The 24,691-nt window shown below is 38.4% G+C and overlaps 1 protein-coding gene across 2 annotated transcripts in view; it reads right to left on the bottom strand.

Moving 5' to 3' along the window:
• The window catches only part of COL4A5 (collagen type IV alpha 5 chain), a 224,922-nt gene that overhangs the window by 102,808 nt on the left and 97,423 nt on the right, over positions 1-24,691 (bottom strand). For both annotated transcript variants that reach the window (XR_014835517.1, XM_021080780.2), the window contains exons 3-8: positions 16,818-16,907; positions 7,857-7,901; positions 4,541-4,585; positions 4,394-4,456; positions 1,722-1,775; positions 1,353-1,379 (exon numbers count right to left, since the gene is read on the bottom strand). Coding sequence is in view for 1 of the 2 variants with exons in the window: in XM_021080780.2 (XP_020936439.1) it covers positions 1,353-1,379; positions 1,722-1,775; positions 4,394-4,456; positions 4,541-4,585; positions 7,857-7,901; positions 16,818-16,907 (324 nt within the window). In the remaining variant the exon portion in view is untranslated. The remainder of the gene's footprint in view (positions 1-1,352; positions 1,380-1,721; positions 1,776-4,393; positions 4,457-4,540; positions 4,586-7,856; positions 7,902-16,817; positions 16,908-24,691) is intronic.

Here is a 24,691-nt window from a genome sequence, read left to right as displayed (position 1 = left end):
GAGGAAGTGGCCAGAATACACTGAAGTACAGTCGATTAAAAACCTGTCATGTCTTTAGTTACTTATTCATTAAAAACATGTATTAAATGTTAATATTCACGAAGAATTGTATTTGGCTTTGGTTGCTTTGTAGTGAAGAAGACTAAACAAGACTTCTGTTCTCATGGTGCTAACAATATACCGGAGGAATGCAGGCTATAACATGTAAACAAGTAAGATGACAAAAATGTTCTGTTTAGATCTATAAAGGAAAACTACATGGGACATGATAAAGAAATAGGGGAGGACTAAAAAGAAATAATTACGTGATGAAATACAGGAGCTAACCATTGTTACACAGGTGATAATATTACAATATACAAATGTATCAAATATGTTGTACGCATTAAATTTGCACAATGTTTTATGTCAAATATGCTTCAATGGAGAAAAGAAATAGTGGAGGAAATGCATTTGGGTAGTCAAAGAAGGGCAATTTATGAAGGTAACAATCAAGCTGAGACCTAAAGGATAGTAAGGAACCAGCCAGGTCAAGATGGGGCAAAAGCTTTAGGCAGTGTAGGCAGCATATACAGAGGACCCCAAAAGGGTGCTCAATAGCATTTAGAGATGGAATGGAACGAGGATATGCATGAAGGCACAGAAGACATAAATACTAACTCTCAGATTTTGGCACATGTGAAAGTACACATAACATACAGTGATACAAATGTTCGAGATAGGGAAAACAGGGGGAGGAATAGGTGTATTTAGAGGTCTCGGTTAACGCTGAGCATGTTCATTTGACTATCTGGGAAATATCCGAGTGGAGATGCCAGGGAGGCAGGTTAGTACAATCTCAGAAGAAGAGTCTGTTTTAGAGACAGAAATGCAGGTGTACCATAACTAGACCACAACCGACATGATCAACATGAATAATATTGCCAGGGGTCAGGACTGTGTCCTGATCGCTGCTAGGCAGAATAACATGAGCTTGCATAGAAGACTGGAGAATGACCAGAGATTCAGAAGAAAAATCAGGAAAAGGGAGTGTCACAGAAGACAGAGGGAAAGAATATTTCTAGAAGGTGGTCGGTCGACTATATCAAAACGTAATGAGAACTGAAGGTATCAGAAAAGAAATGCAAATCTGATAGTCACATTTGCAAGTCTATCAGCCCATTCAAAGGTACTTAGATCCATGAAAACAAAGGAAACTACTTCAGGAAAGCTTGTAAATGTGCACCTGCACAACTTCTAGAAGCATCCAGGATCCACTTGAAGAGAGAGGTCAGAGACATTATCTGATTGAAGATGTAGGCTTTCCAAATACTTTATTCAAAATGTTTACCTTCCCAACTTGAGATGCTTACCTTCATACCTGGGATCCCAGGAGGTCCCTATTATTAAAGAGAAAAGGGATTATTTTATATACATGAGAGGGGAGCAAGCAAAAGAACAAAAATTGAATAGAATACTGTAGGGGCATTCTGAGTACAAGGTACCTTAGGATACTTAGAGATGACATTTATATTAAATACCACAGAATCTTTGTTTTTGCCCTGTAGAGGGCTACATGTACTACCAGCTTGTTTTTGTTTTTTTTTTTAATCTTCTTTTAGCTTACTACTTCACAAACTGTACTAATTTGTTTCACACGAATTGCATTGAGCTCACTTTCTACACTTCTGCTGTTTCTGCTAAGTCCTGTATTCATTATAATCCCAAATTGTATAACTTACTGGAGGTCCCTGTAAACCGGGAAAACCGGGACTGCCTGGAAATCCACGTTCTCCCTAGAAGGAGTTAAAAATAAAGAGCATGGAGGAAAAAAAAAAAAAAACCAAGCATAACCATACCAACAAACACAGGTTTATTGAAAAGATTTCTGTAAAAGCCATTTTGAAACATGCCAGATTGCCAAAAATTCATTAGTCTTCACTTTCCAATTACTTCAATATCAACTATCCCATATCAATTCAATCTTCTAAGATACTTTTATCGTTACTCATCAATCCCAATCAGAAAGAAAGAAAAAAAAATGTTCTACCTTAGTCATTTTCTTCTGACAAATCCATTTTGAGACAATCATGCCACAGATTCCTGGCCATCATCACATTTAATAGTTAATGATCTGCCCCAATTTCCTGCCCACGTATTACATAGATTCTTATTTTAACTGCTCTATTGCATTTTTCTTTTATCGTAAACTATTTCAAATTATTTTTGTAAAGAGGGAAAGATGGTAAGAAAGAATGCCATTAATATCACCAAGAGGACAATAATAGCAATAGTTCTAGCAATTGCAGGTCATTATGTTCTCCAGGCACCCAATTTTTCTCACTCCCTACTGTAAAGTACTAATATGGACCTTTGGTTTAGAAAACAAAAGCTAAAATTGCTGCAGAAGAACCCCAATGCAACCTCCTTTCAAATACCTATATGCCATAGCAATCCTAGAAACATCCTTGTCAGAGGCTTAAAAGAATAAAATGATTACAGCTGTGTGCCTTTGCATTATTGTCCAAAGCCTCTCTCTCCACCACTTTTTACACATGGGAAAAGTAGGCTCAGAGGGAAAAGAAGTGGCCTGTACATCAAATTTAGAAGACAGCAAACAAAACCACCCATACATTCTGGCTCCATCTCTAGGGTTCATTCTATTAGTTCCACAGTTAGAAATATAAGGAACCATTTAATCTGAGAGTATACCTAATAAACCCATTTAAAAATTGTGTTGCACACATAACTGGGGGGGTGGGGGAGGCTCAAACACAAACTAATGATGAGCTTGGCTAAAGCACTGCTTGAACAAAAAGAAAAAGATCCTTTTAATCACATAGCACAGTATGCTCACTGTAGATATACTTGGTCTTCAGAATTAAAATTGGTTAGCGGTCTGTTTGCTGCTCAAGGCATGCTGGCAAAAAATGAACGAATTACCAGAACAGCCCCAAGAATGCAGCCCACATTAACATGCAACATGCCATGAAAACTAACTCCACATTGGTCCTACTGCTGTAAGGTTGCCCCCAGATGAAATAATACAAGTAAACTTTACAAATCCAAAACCAAAATAACAATAATATTAATAACAACACTACTGGCAAGGATTACACTGACTTGGAGAAATATTGGAGAGAAAAATAATTTTACTGCCTTTAAGTATACCCTACAATAATCACAAAATATGGCCCGCATAATGCAAAACAATTTGTTCAAGTTATTTTACATATATGCCTTTGGAGTTCCCGTCGTGGCGCAGCAGAAACAAATCCGACTAGGAACCATGAGGTTGCGGGTTTGATCCCCGGCCTCGCCATGAACTGTGGTATAGGTCGCAGACATGGCTCGGATCAGGCGTTGCTGTGGCTGTGGTGTAGGCTGGCAGCTACAGCTCTAATTAGACCCCTAGCCTGGGAACCTCCATATGCCGCAGGTGCGGCCCTAAAAGGACAAAATAATAAATAAATAAATACCCTAATGTAAAATCTAACACATGCCATTAGTTAGAGAGATCTAGGGTATTTCATGAATAGCTTCACAGAATATTATGTGCAAAATGGAAAGGTGAAAAGGATCTACAGAAAATAATAACATATTTCACTAACATATAGGAAAAAGGAGAAAACTGAGAGAATAAAAACAGAAACAATAATACATAAGCTTTTTTTAGTTTCTAAATAATTAAACAAATAAACAGACCCACATGCATTAAAAAAATAATAATACATAAGCTTTTAAAAAGAGCAAATTTTCCTCTCTTTTTCTTGCTATCACTTTATACTAAATCCAAACAGTTGGATTTAGTCTTGACTAAAGACAAGAAAACTGAGTCAGGAAACAAAGTTTCTAGTGTGCGAAGCTATATCTTTTTAAATTGTTAAATTCATTAGTTTCATTGGTGGAGAAATTTCAGGTTTCATACCAATATTTTATAGTAAAAATTGATGTGTTGTACTACATATAGATTTTTAGGATTTTTCTTAAGGAAGTTATGAGACAGGGTAAAGAATATTTAAAAATACGAAATATTTGAAAACTTAAATTGTACCTAATTTTTTAAAAAAGGCAAAGCTAATAGGAGACATTCTTGAGTATTACTCTAATAATTGATACAATATTTGAAACACATATATCTTAATTTTTTTAACTCTCATCCTACTTTACACTAAAGTCAAAAAGGACATGGTAAGGAATCTTCAATACAATTCATATCCCAGCTAATCACACAAGCTTAAAGAATTACTGATGTTTCAATATACTGAAAGTGTTACCTCAGAGCATACCCTATGTATGTGTGAAACATGAAACCACTTTATTTCTTCTGCAACATTCTTCATATTTATTTTTAAACATTTTAAGTCTATTATTATCAAGCATATTACCTAAGATTAAGTCAAAGAAATCTCACCTTGGTTCCATTGCATCCAGGGATACCTTGAGGTCCTGGGGCCCCATCATGGCCTGGCATTCCCTTTGAAAAGGGATATAACACATGTATAATATTTCTTAGATTACTTTTTATGGGATTTTAAAAAAGATGCAAAATCCTACTTACAGGAAGACCTGGTGTCCCTGGAAATCCAGGAAGTCCAGGAGGACCCTGTAAGAAGAAATAAATTCCTTGAACCAAGTAACAATCAATGACAATGAAATAATATCTTACCTAAGGAAATGATGAGAATTACATTGAGAACAGCAATGGATAAAGTGTGTCTAAGTGATGATTGCAACTCATTCTTTTTTTAAATTTTTTTATTGTAATCAACTGTTATTTCCCCAATACTTTTTTTTTCCTACTGTACAGCATGGTGACCCAGTTACACTTACATGTACACATTCTATTTTCTCCCATTATCATGCTCCATCATAAGTGACTAGACATAGTTCCCAGTGCTACACAGCAGGATCTCATTGCTAGTCCGTTTCAAAGGCAATTGTCTGCATCTATTGCAACTCATTCTTTAAACATTATAGAACAAACTCTCTTCTAGACTACTATTTGAGGGAGCGTTGTCTTCACTGCACTTGGAGCAGGTAAATTAAGGTATGAAATGTCTTTGTCTTTTTTTTTTTTTTTTTTTTTTTGGTCTTTTTGCCTTTTCTAGGGCCGCTCCTGCGGCACATGGAGGTTCCCAGGCTAGGGGTCTAATCGGAGCTGTTGCCGCCGGCCTATGCCAGAGCCACAGCAATATGGGATCCGAGCCATGTCTGCAACCCACACCACAGCTCACGGCAACGCCAGATCCTTAATCCACTGAGCGAGGCCAGGGATGGAACCCGCAACCTCGTGGTCCCTAGTTGGATTTGTTTCCGCTGTGCCGTGACGGGAACGCCTATCAAGTTTTTGAGGTGCAATAATGGTATAATGGTTACGTGGTTATCAGACATAATGAAGCATTCGTTGGTGGAATGAATGATGTGAAGGATTTACTTTAAAATATTCCAAACAATAGTAATGAGGTATAAATGAAACAAATGTGTCAAAATGTTGATAATTTTTGAAGCCAGTTAATGACTCCATGGACAGGGGAGGGGGTTGTTGTACTATACTGTCTGTACATTCATGTATGCTTTAAATTCGCCATAATAAGTCTTTTAAAATCTGCATGCCTGTGAGCTGAGACCTGCAGATGCAGGAACTATCAGACCACCTATTTCTAAGCACCCTCAGACAAGTGAAAATAGAAGTTGATAGAATGTACAGATGTTTTATAGTCTCAACAGCACTTAGGACCTAGTGAATGGTAGCTATAGCTATTACTGTGAAGACCTTTAAGAGAGTATTCATATTCAATTACATAAAAACATAGAAACATGTCTGCTAAAACAAAGTAAGGGCTCTGAGTTTCTTTTGAACTTTTCTTTTTTTCTATTCTATTCTATTTTTTATACATGTATACATTCTTTTTTCTCACATTATCATGTTCCATCATAAGTGACTAGACATAGTTCCCAGTGCTACACAGCAGGATCCCATTGCTTATCCATTCCAAAGGCAATCGTTTGCATCTATTCACCCCAAATTCCAAGTCCCTCCCACTCCCTCCCCCTCCCTCTTGGCAACCACAGGTCTGTTTTCCGTGTCCATGATTTTCTTTTCTGTGGAAAGGTTCATCTGTGCCATATATTAGAATCCAGATATAAGTGAAATCATAATGGTATTTTAACTTTCCTAGTACACTACCACACCAGTTGTTAGCAGCACATAAGACAGGCTACATGTTGTTATGAAGTATACAGCACAAAGAGCTATATACAGTCTCTTGGGATAGAATATGATGGAAGTTAGTATGAGAAAAAGAACGTGTATCTACATGTGTGACTGGGCCATTATGCTGTACAGCAAAAATGGACCCAACACGGTAAATCAGTTATACTCTAATAAAAATAAAAAGTGTATAGCAAACTCAAACATATATAAAGCATGTACATCTACTAAATTTCTGGAGATCAGAGGATCAGAATGTTTAATTGTCTTTGTAACCCAAATAAATATGCTATGCCACCACCCATATGTTTTATACTCAAATTCAAGGACCCTATCAATCTATGAACCCAGAATTTCAGAGCTAAAAGGGACCTTGGATATTGGTTTGACCCTCTAAATTAACAACTGAAGAAACTGAGGCTTCGAAAATTTAAATATGATTTTCCAAAAGCCAGTATTATTTTTAAACTATAGTTTCCTCCCAAGCCTAATACATACTGAAAAGTATATGTCAACCTAAAAGCTTTTCCAAAAAAAAGTACACTAAACGTGCACTTTAATTTTGAGACACATCCTGATTTCCAGAACACTAATACTTGAAAAAGTCATACATCTTAGAACTGAGGAAATGTTCTATTCTTTCGAAAACAGGTCTTCTCGCACCCACCACATATGAAAGTTTCCAGGCTAAAGGTCAAATCAGAGCTATAGCTGCCGGCTTACACCACAGCCACAGCCACAGCCATGCAGGATCTGAGCTGCATATGTGACCTACACCTCTGATAGAGGCCAGGGATCGAACTGGTGTCCTCATGGATACTCATTGGGTTCGTTTCCCCTGCGCCGCAATGGAAACTCCAAAACAGTTCTTCTTTAACACAGTGGTTGGACATAGAGCCTCCCAAACTTATTCTCTCTACGATGTGCAAATAAGGTTATAGTGTTTGTGCATGGTACACTGGGAGGATATACAACCTGAGGTGACCAGTCTTCTGTGTGCAGAGGACTGAGACAATCAAACTGGTTGGAAAGTTCTGCTTTAAATAAATTATATATTTGAATAAACTGAAAAATTACATATATTTGAATAAACTGAATAACTACTGGGACTCAACACTTTCATATTTCTTTTTCTTTTTTTTTTTATTTTTCCCACTGTACAGCAAGGGGATCAAGTTATCCTTACATGTGTACATTACAATTACATTTTTTCCCCTCCCTTTGTTCTGCTGCAACATGAGTATCTAGACATAGTTCTCAATGCTACTCAGCAGGATCTCCTTGTAAATCTATTCTAAGTTGTGTCTGATAAGCCCAAGCTCCCGATCCCTCCCACTCCCTCCCTCTCCCATCAGGCAGCCACAAGTAACTTTCATATTTCTTAACCACAAGTTACTTTAAAATCTTCTTACACTAGTTTAAACAGGCATCTGGATACATAAAGATAACTATCAAAATACTAAGTGAAAGGCTCATTATAGACATACAAACTCTTAAATATAACATTGTAGTGTATTGTATTATACTTTTAAATACAACATTTTAAACACTTCATTATTCTTTTGGGATTTCAATATGAGTCTTTTCTAGGTGTCCCATAACATTTCATTTGCTTCTCCCTGTTTCGACCAACAAAGCAACTGATACAGCAAACATCACTTACTCTGATCCCTTTTGGTCCTGGTGGCCCTGGAATTCCATCATCACCCTGAAAAATACAACATATTTAGTTATTTTTCATTTAAAAACGGCCCTCAAACAACTAATTTTAGATTGTAAACTTAGACAACTTTTAGGAACCTTTGTGAAAGTTAGAACATTACTCCAGGAGGAAGCAATTACTGAGACTGAAAGCACTCAGGTAAGGTTATATACTAAAAATTAAGAGAGAGCTTTATTTACTGAGAAGAAAACCATTTACATGTAGAAAAAACTATATACCTGTAAAGTTAATTATGAATTACTTAAGAAAGATGAAATAGTGGTATACATATTTCCCAAATCATTTATGCATAAACAAAATAAGAGCTGAAAGTCTGGGCAATGTTTTTGTTTGTTTGTTTGTTTGTTGCTTTTTAGGGCCACATATGGAAGTTCCCAGGCTAGGGGTTGAATCAGAGCAGTAGCTGCCAGCCTACGCCACAGCCACAGCCACGCCAGATCTGAGCTGCGTCTGTGACCTACACCACAGCTCACAGCAATGCCGGATCCTTAACCCACTGAACGAGGCCAGGGATCAAACCTGTGTCCTCAGGGACGCTAGTCAGAGTCGTTTCCGCTGAGCCATGATGGGAACCCCTGGGCAATTTCTATATTGTGTCTATCTGCTTGCTATGCTACTAATAAACAGCATCATCTTTGAACCCAAATATAAGGGGTTCTTGAGTTTGCTGTTTTAAATCTTTGCTATGTTTTACAAGGCGCTGGCAAAGCTTAAGAAAGAACAACAGGCTTTCCTTTCAAGCTTCTACTATAGATTCCATACAAAAGAGGCTGCCCACATGTGTGCTAATTTATTTACCCCTTTCTAATTACAAGTGCATCACTAAGTTTTATTAAGTAGTTTCTTTAAAAACTGGAATAAAGAAGTGTAACTCTGCTCCAATAGGTAGTAATTTCAGTGGAACATACAGCTAGTAGGCCACCATCTGAGGCTCTAAATCATTTTTACTAAACTAGGACATCTTGCTTTACTCAGGTCGCTTCCAAACTACTCAGCTCACAACCCCAGAAGTTCCCCTGGAAGGTACCCATGTTAAAGCCCTCCTTCAATCAGGGAAGCTCTGTGGGTTTTTTTGTTTTGTTTTGTTTGGTCTTTTGTCTATTTCGGGCTGCATCAGTGGCATAAAGAGGTTCCCAGGCCAGGGGTCAAATCAGAGATACAGCTAGCAGCCTACAGCACAGCCACAGCAATGCGGATCCTAGCTGGGTCTGCGACCTACACCAGAGCTCACGGCAATGCCGGATCCTTTACCCACTGAGTGAGGCCAGGGATCGAACCTGCATCCTCATGGATAGCAATCAGGTTCATCAACCACTGAGCCATGACGGGAACTCCCAAGCTCTGTTTTTTAAATCTATTTTATTTGGTGTTTTCATGAAAAGTTTTATTTGGAGAAAAGGTTATCTGAGGCATTAATTTCTTAGGCTGATCTTGCAAAATTACCACAAATTTAGTGGCTTAAAACAATACAATCTTACAGTTCTCGTAGCAGAGTTGTGTTACTTTCTGGAGGCTCTAAGGGGAAAATTCATTTCCTTTCTTTTTTCTAGCTTCTAGAGCTACCAGCATTCCTCTGCTCATGGGCCTCGTCAATCTCCAAAGTCGGTGATGCCTGAATGAGTCCTTCTAACATTGCATCACTCTGACACTGACTCTTCTGCCTTCCTCTTCCACATTTAAAGGACCCTTGTGATTATACTGGGTCTTGCCAGATAATCCAGAATAATATCCCTTGATAATTAGCAACTTTAATTCCACCTGCAATCTTAATTTCACTTGTCAATGTGACCTAACATAGCCACAGGTTCTGGGGATTAGGTTCTGGACATCTTTAAGGGCTGGGAATTATTCTGCCTACCACACCATGCTTTAGAACAAGTTTAATAATCTCCCCTTTTCTCAACACGTGCAGCTCTAAGGAGATTAAAGTAAAACTAATTATATTTTAAAACAACTTGCTCAATGAATATTTGTGTGTCTCCCCACTAACAGCAGAAATAAGACAAGGATTCCTTAATATTGTACTGATTGTGCTAACATGGTTGCATAACAGAGGGAAATTAGAGGCCTAAAATTTGGAAAGAATAAGGCAAAACTACCATTATTTGTAAATATGCACGGAAAACCCCAGATAATTAATGAAAGGGTAATCAATAATTGATAATTCAGTAAGGTAACTGTATGTAAAATAAATATGAAAATACCAATAGCTTTCCTACATACAAACAACTATCAGTTAGAAAATACGGAATATGCAGTTTATAATGGAAAAAAGATAAGATATTTAGCAATGAACTTAAGAAATGCAAAAGGTTCATAAGAAGAAAAATTTAAAGCACTTAAGTTCAAAAAGGAAGACTTGAACAAATAGAAAGGCATTCCATATTCCAGGATAATAGAATTCAACATTAAAAAGTCAATTATCAACAATTTAGTTACAAACTTGATACAATAAAAAAATAGAAATAACACAGGGTTTAATTTTTTTATTTTTTTTATTTTATTTTATTTTTTTTTTATTTTCCCACTGTACAGCAAGGGGGTCAGGTTTAATTTTTTTAAATTGGACAAGGTGACTCTGATGTTTATACAGAAAAATAAACATTGAGAAAATTCTAAAGGAAAAAAAAGACCAATGAAGGGACACTAGTCCTGTCAGATATAAAAATATAGCATAAGACGTCAATGATTAAAATAGTTTTGTTCAGATATATGAATAAGCAGACCACTGGAAGAGTATAAAACATCCAGAAACAAATTCACATATTCATGTGAATTTGGTATATAATGAAAGTAGCATTGCAAATCAGTGGAGAAAATTATTTTGTGACACACTTGTGAAGATATCTGGAAAAAAATAAAAGTGGAACTTAAATCACAAACCATACCAGGATGCATTAGAAATGGATAAAACATTTCCACTAAAAAAAAACTATTAAGATACTGGAAAAAAAATGGAGAATTATTTTACAGTTTTACTGTGGAGAAGGCATTTCCTAATAAAATCCCAAAAGCGACAAAATATCTTTGAAAAGCACACACAGAGACAACACACACACACACACACACACACACACACGCACGCACGCACGCACGCACGCACCCAGCAAAGACAAATAACAAACTGGTGGGAAATGACTGCAACTCACAACACAGATCAAGGGCAATCTCCCAAAAATATAAATAGCTCATTGAAATATGGAGACACCAACAACCTAGAAGAAAAATGGGCAAATGATATAAATAGACAGTAGACAGAAATGAAAAGATGCTCAATCTCATTTTCAATAAGAGAAATGCAAACTAAAAGTACACTGAGGGGCCATTTGTCAGATGGGCAAGAACCCAAGTTGTATTAGGGTTGGTAAAGCTATAGGGAAATCAATCTTCTTGTATATTGTTGAACCAAGGATAAATCATACAACTTCTTGGGTGGCAATTTGGCAATATTCACAAATATATATAAATACATGTATGTTCTCATCCGGCAGTATCACTTCTAGTCATCTTAAAGAGATAATCCCTTATTGGGGAAAGGAAATCTATTTAAATTGCACATCTTAGCAGCACTGTTTATGGCAGCGAAAGCTGAAAACTACCGAAACAAACATCAATAGGGAACTAGCTCAATAAATTGTGATTTATATACACAATGGATACAATGCCATTATAAAAAATGAGGAGGTTCTGTGTAAAGAGGTATGGCAATATCTGCAATGTATATCATGTGAAAAACAAAGAAAAAGCATATTGAATATGATACCATTTTATAATCAAAAGGAGGTAAAAATGTGTGTGTGCGTGCGCCTGAATGTATTGCATGTGTATATTTGTACCTGCATGCATGTTCATAAAAAATTCTTGGGCATATTTACAAGAAAATACCTTAAGTGAGTACCCATTAGGAATATGTAGAACTCAGTGGCTAATTGACACAGGTGGAAAGGGGATTTTTTTTTCATGGTGTACCTTTTAATGTTAATTTATTTGGAATCAAATGAATATATTTTCTATTGAAAATTAATTAAATTTTATTTTTAAGAATAAAGAAATCCTTTGGAAATTGTTATGTATACATTCCTGTACATCCCTGTTTTATATATTTGTTTTATATATTTTTACTTTCATATACAGGAATATACAGATTAAAGAATAATCCTAAAAGATTTTTAACATATACACATATGCCAGAATACGCAGTCACAAAAAAAGTACAAATTCAGCTATTTGGGGAAGCGTGACGTCATTATGGAGATAGAAGCAGAAAGTGCTTCCGATTCAGAATCTCGAAAGTTTGGAAAGCAGTGAAACCTTCTCATGTTAGGGATCTAGAAATGGAATCACAGCAAAATGTTGGATTGCTTTCTAAATTTAAACTGCATACAACCACACCTTTATAAAAAATTATCACACTATTGTACAATGGCCCTAGTTAGTGCTAAATTATATCAAAAATTCTGATGTAGTTAGCTTTTTTAAAAAAATTTGAGGGAGTTCCCATCATGGCTCAGTGGTAACAAACCCAATGAGGATCCATGAGGATGCAGGTTCAATCCCTGGCCTCTCTCAGTGGGTTAAAGATCCGGCGTTGCCATGAGCTGTGGTGTAGGGCACAGACGCAGCTCAGATCTGGTGTTGCTGTGGCTGTGGTGCAGGCTGACAGCTACAATTCTGATTAGACCCCTAGCCTGGGAACTTCCACATACCACAGTGGGGCCCTCAAAAAAAAAAAAGCAAAAAAAAAAATTGATATAAATCTTTATTAAAACTGCCTCCTTTCAGCAAGCACAGTGTGCAATAATCTTGGCCCCTAATCCCACATCTACTCAGATACAGGAAATACAACTTTATTTATCTATGGTTCAACTTAATTTCTATTTCAAAGCACCCATTTCACTAACATGGCTGATATTTAACCTCAGCTGACCAAGACTTCCCACTTCATTTTCACAAGGCTGCACTTGCCTAAGTTATGAAGAGCTCTAGTTCCAAGATATTGAAGGGTGGGATAGTCTAATTTAAGCAGGAATTCATTGAGATGTCCCAAGCCAACAGTCTGCATAGACTGCTGCTGAGTTAGTGTTCAATTCCAGCTGATCCTTCTGCTATTTCACGGAAGCACAAGAAACATTCTGATGTTTTTGTACCTCATTAGACAGAGGAAATTCTGTTGTATGTCCCATCTACTTAAATTCTATGCAGTCATTTGGAGTCTTGCTTCTTCCTCAGTGGAAAGTTCTATTCAGGAAATTTAGCACAGGTGCCTTCTGTTGTTCAATCTAACAGAGCTTCCTTGGTGTACTGCTACCTCCTCAGATATTATGCTCAAGCCCATTCCCACACTCTATGCTCTGGTTAGTGTTAAAGTATTTATGTATTTAAAGTAATTTTCCGGAGTTCCCGTCGTGGCGCAGTGGTTAACGAATCCGACTAGGAACCATGAGGCTGCGGGTTCGATCCCTGCCCTTGCTCAGTGGGTCAAGGTTCCGGCGTTGCCGTGAGCTGTGGTGTAGGTCACAGACGCGGCTCGGATCCTGCGTTGCTGTGGCTCTGGCGTAGGCTGGCAGCTACAGCTCCGATTCGACCTCTAGCCCGGGAACCTCCATATGCCGCAGGAGCGGCCCAAGAAATGGCAAAAAGACAAAAAAAAAAAAAAAAAAAAAAAAAAAAAAAAAAAATAAAGTAATTTTCCCCCTTTACTCAGAGGACTACTGGATAAATATCTATTTGATGTCCATTAATGCTCTAATGACATGATATGCCACTATTTCATGAAATAAAATTGGGGGGAATAAAAAGGTTTTAAAACCACTTTTCCAGGAAAATGAAGAGAACTGGCCCTTTCATATATCAGTTCACTTATCTGCCTAATATGGATAGTAAAGGAAAATGAGCCAAAAGAACCATTTAAAAAAAAAAAAAAAAAAAAAGAGGAGTTCCCGTCGTGGTGCAGTGGTTAACGAATCCGACTAGGAACCATGAGGTTGCGGGTTCGGTCCCTGCCCTTGCTCAGTGGGTTAACGATCCGGCATTGCCGTGAGCTGTGGTGTAGGTTGCAGACGCGGCTCGGATCCTGCGTTGCTGTGGCTCTGGCGTAGGCCGGTGGCTACAGCTCCGATTCAACCCCTAGCCTGGGAATCTCCATATTCCGTGGGAGCGGCCCAAGAAATAGCAACAACAATAACAACAACAAAAGACAAAAAAAAAAAAAAGAAAGAAAGAAAGAAACAACCCAGAAACTTCTCCCCATCTTAAAATTCACTATTATTTCTTCCCATTCCATATCTTAACATGCATATAAGGTGCTATCCTTGCTCATGGTATAGGAAAGACTGCCCACACTAAAGTCAATGGGGAAAAGTATTCCCAACTGATAGGACCACAGTTATCTTTGGATCTAAGAGCCTCGGTACAGAAGAGGGAACGTGTATGAATCTATTCCCTACTTTCTCTCCCACGGCATAGCCTATGTGACTTCCACCTCACCAAATTCAGTGATATTCCTATCCCTGTCCCTGCCCGAGACAGCTGCCGCCACTCTGCATTTGACAAATGGGTAGACAGGTCACCCATCACCCACTCTGAGATAAACGTCTGACTGCTGTGTCACTGAATACAACCAAAGGGCATTTTTCTAAACAGGGAATTTCTTAGTAGCTTAGATGTCTCAACTTTACCACACTGGACCTTTTATGTTGCCTCAGTTGGACTCTGACGCTACAGAAATAAAACACCTCCTCAGGTGTCAACTTGTTCATGTCTGAGATGGGATTAAGTGAAGCATCTGGGAAAAAGACTATGGGATGTGCCATTGGAGTTATTTTGACCTCTAGAGCAGCAGCCTTCTTCCCCATATGTGCCCCTAACTTACACAAATGTTCCAACGCCACTCAAGGATTCTGCCCATCGGGAGTGACTTCTCACTGGTTGAGCCCCAAGGTAATCAATGACTTTGACATGGGCAGCACTGTATGCCCCCTCCTTTGTGGTGTTTCTTTTGTAAAAGCCAAGCCTTCGACTTTCCTATTGATGTTACATGTACATACAGTGCCTTGATAAGAGACTTCCAAGTATTCAAAAGAGCTCCCCCACATTGAGCTCATCACAATAGAGTAAGAAGGGAACTCCCAAACCAGGTAGACTATGGTTACTCAGGAGAATTCTCAGGTAGTATAACTGACTCTCTACTCAGGCATATGTTCCTGGCAACTTTTCCCACTTTCAGGGTCATTCGATTAGGAAAAAAAAGTTGGGTGCAACCTGTCCTTGACATCTCCTGAAGTCATTAATGATACCACTTCAGCTTCAGAAGCGCAACTGAACAGCCTCAATTCCTTGGCTTGAATGGTGTTGGGTAAGAGCCTACTCTTCAACTTCCTGCTGGTCAACCAAGCAAGGGTCTTGCTATTGCCAGAACCTCATGTACAAATATCACTAGAACTAGCGAGGTAAAGCAGTCCGTCATTAGACTTTAGAAAAAAGTCTCCTGGCCCTCTACATTAGATCCCATGTGGTATGGGCCATCTATTCCTGGCGTGGTAATGGTTGGGGCTTATGATTATACTTTTTCCTTCAGGTAGGCCTGATTGGCTTGATTGGAATAATTTTGATCATAACCATGATCCAAGGTGGCCTCAGACTGATTACTCATTTTTTCATATAACTCCTAAAAGTCCAACCCCTTCGGCTCCATGTTGGGGCAACCTGCTTTTCATTTGGGTCCTGAAAAGTCAAGAGATGGAATTGAGGAAGCTGAATCCTGGCTAAAGACCTGTGTGTGATCTTCCAGGCAATCCCATCATCATAGGCAATTACAAAGGCCTTGTGGTAAGCCTTAGAGAGGAAAGCTGTCCATCCCACACCAGAATTAGTGCACAGCCCATGCATGGTAGTCTCTGAAGGGAGCTGCAGTCAAGGACTCGATCCCCTTGGCTGGTGATGCTCTTACGCATATCTGCATTGACAAAGCCTCTTTATCTGGAGTCTTGGTGAAGACTTCTTTATTGCGCGAGAGAGGAAACCTTGAGGACGATTTTTCTCTACTCTGACTTTTGAGTTCTTTACCCCTAACCCTTTGTCATCTCCCTTCTCCCATCCCACCCTCAGGTGCTTAAAACACAGCAGGGTTTTTGCTCCAAGATCTCTCAGCAGTGAAACAGTTCCCCATGTCTGGGCTGATCCATTTGACCCTCAGTGGCACTGTTCCATGCAGACTAATGGAACACTGGGGAAGTCCATGCTTTCTTGGGTTTACGATTTGCTTATACACACTAACTATGACAGTAAGTGACTAAAGGCCTGACTGTTACTTTCATTTTGGCATGCTGTCTTAAATGGTATTCTGACACCTGGCAGTTCAGCCCTCTCCAGCTCAGCTGAGCTCCTGACAGGACTTTTTTTTTTTTTTTTTTTTTTTGCTTTTTAGGGCTGCACCACTGCATGTGGAGGTTCTCAGGCTAGGGTCTGATCGGAGCTACAGCTGCCGGCCTACACCACTGCAACATCAGATCTGGGTTGCGTCTGCAACATACACCACAGCTCACAGCAATGCAGGATCCTTAAACCACTCAGCGAGGCCAGGGATCGAACCCACAACCTCATGGTTCCTAGTCAGATTTGTTAGCCACTGCGCCACAATGGGAACTCCCTAACAGAACTTAATTTTTGTTATAGGATCCCAATAACCACATACGATTAAGAGCATCTTCCCAAAGCATTTGAATACGATGGTAACATTAAGATATTTAAAAAAAAAAAACAATAAAGATTCTTGGCCATTCTATTTTTTTTAAGTATTAGTTACTTCCTATAATTCAGTAACTTTTTAATTGATTTGATACCTGTTCCACATTAAGATGGCTTAATTGCTTTGGTGTTACTGGTTGGCAATTTGGCACATACCTTTTGTCCTCGAGGCCCTGGAGGCCCTTCTGGACCTGGAAATCCAGGCAAACCTGGATGGCCTTCCAAACCTGGAAATCCTCTCTCCCCCTGCAATTGAACAAAAATAAAAGGTAGGGTCATTGGTGAATTTTTTAGCCCAAGCATGGTTGAGATTCAAAAACATCAAATGACTAGCCAAAGAAGACTAATTTAATTTAATGATGCTAAATTCAGAGTATCCACTAGCATGGAGAAACCTGTAAGACATGAGTAGAAAAACAGAAGCCACTCTGAATTTATATCGTATTTGGTAATGTAATCTCTTTATTTCTTGTAGAAGCAAAAAAACCACATCAGAGATAAAGTGTATTTAAACATACTGACATCAAGCATTTAACAGGGAAGACAGCAATAAATGCAGGAAACCAGGTCTGCAGGGGTCACATGAAATAAGTATGGTACAAGGTACGAAGAAGGGTAAAAAGAAAACATCAGAGAAGATTTCAGGATGTTGTAGAGAGCTGCAGAATTATTCAGAATGGAATACATTAGCTGATGAGTGATAAGTTAGCTAGAAAAAGGCTGTATAGCATCAAGACTTTCATAGATTTTTCTGATTGTAAAATTAATACAGAAAAGGAATACATGTTTATTGTAGAAAAAAGAAAAAAGGGAAAAAAATACACCACGAATTCCTCTACTCAGAATTACTATTTGAATTGTGACTCAAGTCCCAGTTCTGACCAGAGCACTTAGCAACACCAGCATAGGAGAGCTGCCTACCTATTGTGAGATCTACCACATCTTATCAGCATCTATCAGGAAAGGCTGCCTGCTGTGCATTTCTGTACCACCAGAGAGGTGGGGGTTACACAGCCCCCGTGTATACTAATATACCCCTAGATGGACACATTAGGGTTAGTAAATTTGCATACAGTCAATTATACTGAGTGTGAATACCAACATCTTTAGGGGATCCGATCAAAGACAGCAAATTCATTGTTATTAAGTAGACGAACCCCAAGAGTTCACAGCTCCATGGCGAGTGCTTCCAAGTCCAGGGCTACAAGCAGTTCCTCTACTTTCCTAAGGCTTGAAGGCTGGGTCTCTGGCCAGAGGCTCCAGACCTTATTCTGGGAGCCTTCTTACTAGATCTTATCAATGGTGACAGCCTCGGTGGCATATGAGAAAAAGAAAGCATCCATACCTACAAGGCAACTGACAAACGGGCCATTAGAGGCACATATTCCTGGAGGTTAAGGTACAGCAGACTTTTATTCATAACTCCTGTGTGTGTGTGTGTGTGTGTGTGAGAGAGAGAGAGACAGAGAGAGAGAGACAGAAAGAGGAGTACTAAAGTAATATGTTTAGTCTAGATAGCTTAGATAATCTTGTATTGAATAATTGATTATGTTGAATCATCCTTTAATAAATATAAGTGCTTTGAAAAGGCTACTTCTGGTCAGTTTTCACTTATTACTTCAAAGCCAGTGAAGCAAATGTTAGCCAATTAATGGTAGGTCTAAACATTCCTGTTAGCTTTGACAATAATTATTATTGACATCCTACTGTACTTTCCATTTTCTATAAATACATCTATAATTCTTTTAATTACTCATAGAATTATGATAATTTCATATCCATCAACCTCAGTCCCATTATTTTTAAGGAACTAGAGCAAGAGAAGAGAAATAAAAGATTCAAAAATTATAGAGCTGGAGTTCCCGTCGTGGTGCAGCAGTCAACAAATCCGACTAGGAACCATGAGGTTGTGGGTTCGATCTCTGGCCTCGCTCAGTGGGTTAAGGATCCGGCATTGCCATGAGCTGTGGTGTAGGTCGCAGACACGGATCGGATCTGGTGTTGCTGTGGCTGCGGTGTAGGCCGGTAGCAACAGCTCCGATTAGACCCCTAGCCTGGGAACCTCCATGTGCCGTGGGTACAGCCCTGAAAAGACAAAAGACAAAAAAAAAAAAAAAATTGTAGAGTTGGACTGCCTCAAATCATGACATAGCCCATTCCTGGCAGAACTAGTAGTAGAAATCTGATCACAAGTGCCAGTCAGAAAGGAAGCTAAAAAAAGAAAAAAACAATCTAGTTCGAGCAGATTTCCATAAGTGGAAAACCCAGCTATATTTTGGGCTCTCTGCTGGTATTTAGAGCCTATCTCTGCCAAAACTTGGGGATAATGCTTGAAGAGAGCTGTATTTTCTCAGAAGCAAAATTGCTACCTGGGCTATAGATAAGGAAGGAACAAACAAGAAATGGAAAGTAGAGAATGCTAAAAAGCTTAAGTGTGTTGGTATTAATAAAAACTGTATAACCTATAAATAATACATCCTGAAATTTCCTCACAGTACAGTCAAACAATCTTGTAGTCCTATCTAGTTGACAGAGCAATACTATACCCAGGGGGGTAGAAGGGCAGCTACTAGGCAGAGGCACAAAGAACAGCAAGAGCAATCCCCAGCCTTTGACAGGTAGAAAGTTTCCTGCAGTAGAAACTATAGAAGGCTTCCATGAAGAGATGGTGCCTGGGGTGGCGGGGGGCGGGGGGGGTGCTCTACCTAATTCCTACCACAGATGGTAGGGAAGGCTGACATTTGTGGAGTGCTTATCCTTTGCTCCTGGTTGTCAGGCAGTCATTTAATCCTTACAACTACCTAGATTTTACTGTAATTTGCAAACACTCACAGAGAAAATAGTGTAGTGCATCTATTTCTGCAGGTCAAACTTTTTAAAAAAGCTCGTTTATGCTGCCTGCCCATATTTGGATAAAAAAAAAATCATTCTTAGTTTTCTTTGTGGAATAATCTTCTCTCCCTGCCTGTCCCTTAAATATTGGTATTACTCTGAATTCCCTTTTCTGACCCTTTCTCTTACTCTGGAGAATCACAAATATCAACATATTTTTTTCCTAAAAGCTAGGCTGACAGGGCCACCTGCCTTAAAGATCTCCACTTGAATATCCCACAGGTACCTAACACTCAACAGCAATGACAATAATAGCAAACATGGATTGAGTGTTTTCTGTGTGCCAGAGTTCATTCTAAACTCTTTCCGTATTTTATCTTATTTAATCATCCCAATGACAGCATGAGGTATTTACTATTATCTCCATTTTATAGATGGAGAATTAAGGCAAAGAAAAATGGTATAATTTTCGCAAAAACAAACAACATAAACCACATTAAATTCATAATCTACCATCTTACCTGTTTCAGGAAATAACACAAGCCAGATACCTCAGCCAGAAATTTATAATAATCTTGACTCCACTCTATTACTTCTTCATCTAATCAATTAGGCTCTCCTCTTTAATGTATATTCTTAGTGTCCAAGAGAGCAAATATTCTGTAAATATTCATTCAGTGAATGAACTTCCTTAATGGATTATATAAAATTTATGGCATGTGTTTCCCTCAAATATACAGAAAAAAATAATATCCAGGGGTAAAAGAAATTATACAAAAGATAACTTTTTTGTGATAAAGCTAGCTTACCTACCACAAGCTACTATTAAAAAGGATAACAGACTGATTTATGTAGAAGTAAAACCTAGTTTGTGAGTAAAAAGTACACATAAAAATACTACAATTTCATAAGAAGGGCATCTTACATTCACAATAAGAAAGTTATGCGATCCTGGGAATGAAAAGAAAAATTTTTTTTGGCTTTTTTCCCCCAGGGCCACACCCACGGCATATGAAGTTCCTAGGCTAGGGGTCCAATCGGAGCTACAGCTGCTGGCTTACACCACAGCCACAGCAATGCAGGATCCCTGACCCACTGAGAGAGGCCAGGTATCAAATCCATATCCTCATGGATAACAGTCGGATCATTTCTGCTGCACCACAATAGGAACTCTGAAAAAAAACTTTTTTTAAGAATAGTTTCTGGGAGTTCCCATCATGGCACAGTGGTTAATGAATCCGACTAGGAACCATGAGGTTGCAGGTTTGATCCCTGGTCTCGCTCAGTGGGTTAAGGATCCGGCATTGCTGTGAGCTGTGGTGTAGTTCGCAGATGTGGCTCGGATCTGGTGTTGCTGTGGCTGTGGTATAGGCCAATGGCTACAGCTCCAATTCGACCCCTAGCCTGGGAACCTGCATATGCCACGGGAGCGGCCCTAGAAAAGGCAAAAAGACAAAAAAAAAAAAAAAAAAAGGAGTTCCCGTTGTGGCGCAGTGGTTAACGAATCCGACTAGGAACCATGAGGTTGCGGGTTCCGTCCCTGCCCCTTGCTCAGTGGGTTAACGATCCGGGGTTGCCGTGAGCTGTGGTGTAGGTTGCAGACGCGGCTCGGATCCCGCGTTGCTGTGGCTCTGGCGTAGGCCGGTGGCTATAGCTCCGATTCAACCCCTAGCCTGGGAACCTCCATATGCTGCGGGAGCGGCCCAAGAAATAGCAACAACAACAAAAAGACAAAAAGACAAAAGACCAAAAAAAAAAAAAAAAAAAAAAAGAAAAGAAAAGAACAGTTTCTGAAGGCAGATACAAAATTAACAGGGAAAATATTGCATTTCTAAGGACAGGAAAAATAAAAATTAGGACAAACTGTTACAATGACAATTAAAATTATTTTGGATTATAATATTATAAAATGTAAAATTATATAAACATATGGGCAAGGACAAATGGAAATAATGATTTAATTAGGTAAGGCAATTATAAGGGTTTTATAATTATATACAATTTAGGCAATTTTGTCTTCCTTTTGCATAATTTCTATTTTGTTTTTATAATTATAGAGCACTAAGAAATATTTGAATGTAATTAGAACAAAAATATGGGTCTTTGGCAACTGTCAAAATGGAGATAATCTAGGTCAGAAGATCTCAAATTTTAGTTTGCATCAGAACCACTGGACAGCTTGCTAAAACAATATTACCTGGCCATACCCCAGAGTGAGAGTCAGCTGGACAACTATGGAGCCTAAGAGCCTGCATTTCTAACAAGTTCCCAGTAAATGCTGACACAACTGGTAGAGAGGAACACTTTGTTTAGGTATTATTTGACTGTGACATGAATTTTAGGTTATCAACTCACTAATTTCTTGTTTACATCAGGAGTCTAGCAAATTCTGTTTTAGTATTATGCATTTGGACGTATTCCTTTGGAAGAATGTGCATGCTTTATTAGATCTGTGTTAAACTTACTTTTAAAAATCAGTTTTATTCAGGTAAAATTAAACAATACACTGCACTTATTTAAAGTACACAATTTGAAAATTTTTGTCACATATGTGACAAAGTAGAGAACATATCACTCAAAAACAACTGCCCTATTTTTTCAACAAATGGTGCTAGAACAACTGGACATTCCATGCAAAAAATAAATATTCTAGACACAGACCTTACGCTTTCACAAAAATTAACTCCAAATAGATCAGAGACCTAAATTTAAAACACAAAACCATGAAATTTCTAGAAAATAACATTGGAGCAAACCTGGATGACTTTGGGTGTGGTGATGACTTTTTAGACATCACAACAAGGACTGAATCTGCAAAAGAAATAATTGATAAGCAGGACTTTATGAAAATAAAAAAACCTCCTGCTTTGCAAAGACAATGTCAAGAGAATGAGAAGACAAGCCACAGATTCGGACAGAATATTTGCAAAAGACATATCTGATAAAGGACTGTTATCCAAGATAGACAAAGAACTCTTAAAACTCAAAAGTAAAAAAATAAGCAACTTGATTTAAGAATAAGCCAAAGATTTTAACAGACACTTCACTAAAAAGGATATGCAGAGGGCAAATAAGCATATGAAAAGATATTTCATATCATATGCCGTGGGGAAAGGCAAATTAAAAAAAAATGAAATATCTCTACACATCCATTAGAACAGCCAAAATCACTGACAATACCAAATGCTGACAAGGATGTGGAGCAACAGGAACTCTCATTCATTGGTGGTGGAATGCAAAATGGTATGGCCACTTTGAAAAATAATTTGGCAAAAAAAAAAAAGGGAGTTCCCATGGTGGCGCAGTGGTTAACGAATCTGACTGGGAACCATGAGGTTGCAGGTTTGATCCCTGCCCTTGCTCAGTGGGTTAAGGATCCGGCATTACCATGAGCTGTGGTGTAGGTCGCAGACGTGGCTCAGATCTGGTGTGGCTGTGGCATAGGCCAGCAGCTACAGCTCCGATTAGACCCCTAGCTTGGGAACCTCCATATGCCGTGGGAGTGGCCCAAGAAAAGGCAAAAAGACAAAAAAAAATAATAATAATTTGGCAGTTTCTTACAAAACTAAACATACTCTTCACACACAATCCAGAAATCATGTTCCCTGGTATTTACCCAAAGGACTTTAACATTTATGTGCACCCCAAAACCTGCATGCAGATATTTACAGCAGCTTTATTCATAACTGCCAAACTTGGGAAGCAAGCAAGATGTCTTTTGGTAGGTTAATGCATCAACTGTGGTGCATCTAGACAATGGTATATTATTCAGCATAGAAAGAAACAAGCTATCGAGTCATGAAAAGACATGAAGGAAGTTTACATGCACATTACTAAGTGAAAGAAGTCAGTCTGTAAAGGCTGCATACCAAATACTTCTATGAAGTTTCTGGGAAAGACAAAATTATGTAAATAGTAAAAAGATCAGTGGTTGCCAGGGGGTAGAGGTGGGAGAGATGAATAGGTGGAGCACAGAGTATTTTTTAGGGCTGTGAAAATACTGTGTATAATAACAATATAATGATGGATACATGTCATTGTATATTTGTCCAAACACACAGAAAGTATAAGACCAAGAGTTAACTCTAAGGTAAACTATAAACTTTGGGTGATAATGACCTATCAATATAGGTTCACCAACTGGTGGGGGATGCTGATAGTCAGGGAGGCTATATGTGTATTTATGTGTGGTGGCAGGTAATATATGGGAAATATGTATCTCTTTTTCAATTTCTCTGTGAACTTAAAATTGCTCTAAAAATAAAATTTTAACTAAAAACAACAAATTAATGTGAACATTATGAATAGTTTCTTTTTAATTTCCTGGTCCTCCTTTATAATACCTCTATCTATACCCCTAGTCAGTAACTGATTTGCTTTCTAGCACCATAAACTAATTTTCACTTTCTGGAATTTTATATTACTGCAATTATACAGAATATACTCTTTTATATAAATTTTCACCCAGCATAAATATTTTGAAATTTAGAGATGTGTCAATAGTTCATTCCTTTGTATTGCCAAGTAGTATTCCATTGCATAATATATATATTTGACCCTTGAGCAATGCAGGGGTCAGGAAAACTGACTCCTGCACAGTTAAAAATTTGAGTATAACTTTCTAGTCAGCAAACCAATTCCACAGTTCTGCATCTGTGGATTCAGCCAACTGCAGACTGCACAGTATTTTAGTATGCATTTACTGACCCACATAGTTTAAATTTTTGTTGCTCAAGGGTCAATTGTATTAGAATATGTTGATTCATCCACCTGTTAAAAAGGCAGTTGAGGAGTTTCCTGATGGCCTAGTGGTTAAAGATTTGCCATGGTCACTGTTGTGGCTCGGACTCAATCCCTGGCCTGGGAACATGTGCATGCAAAAGGTGCGGCCAAAAATTTAAAAAAGGCAGTTAAGTTGTTTCCTATTTCTGGCTATTACAAATAAAGCTACCATGAACTCAGGTCCAAGTATTGTATCGACATATGCTTTCATTTCTCATGGCTAACTGTCTAGGAATGGTCATATGACAGGTTTATGTTTACCTTTTGAAAAAACTGTCAAGCTATTTTCCAAAGTATTTGTTTGCATCATTCTAGATTTACACCAGTTGCTCCACATCGTTGTTTATATTTGGTATGGTTATATTTTAATATTTACACATTCTAATAGGTTTATGGTGGTATCTCATAATGGCTTT

The sequence above is a fragment of the Sus scrofa genome, chromosome X (assembly GCF_054392235.1).
Source record: "Sus scrofa isolate SSC_HxYL_T2T_F1_AM1 chromosome X, Sscrofa_HxYL_maternal_Yorkshire_Landrace_v2.0, whole genome shotgun sequence".
In the NCBI taxonomy this organism is placed as follows: Eukaryota; Metazoa; Chordata; class Mammalia; order Artiodactyla; family Suidae; genus Sus; species Sus scrofa.
The sequence above is the reverse complement of the archived record's forward strand: the minus strand, read 5'-3'. Positions and strand labels throughout refer to the sequence as shown.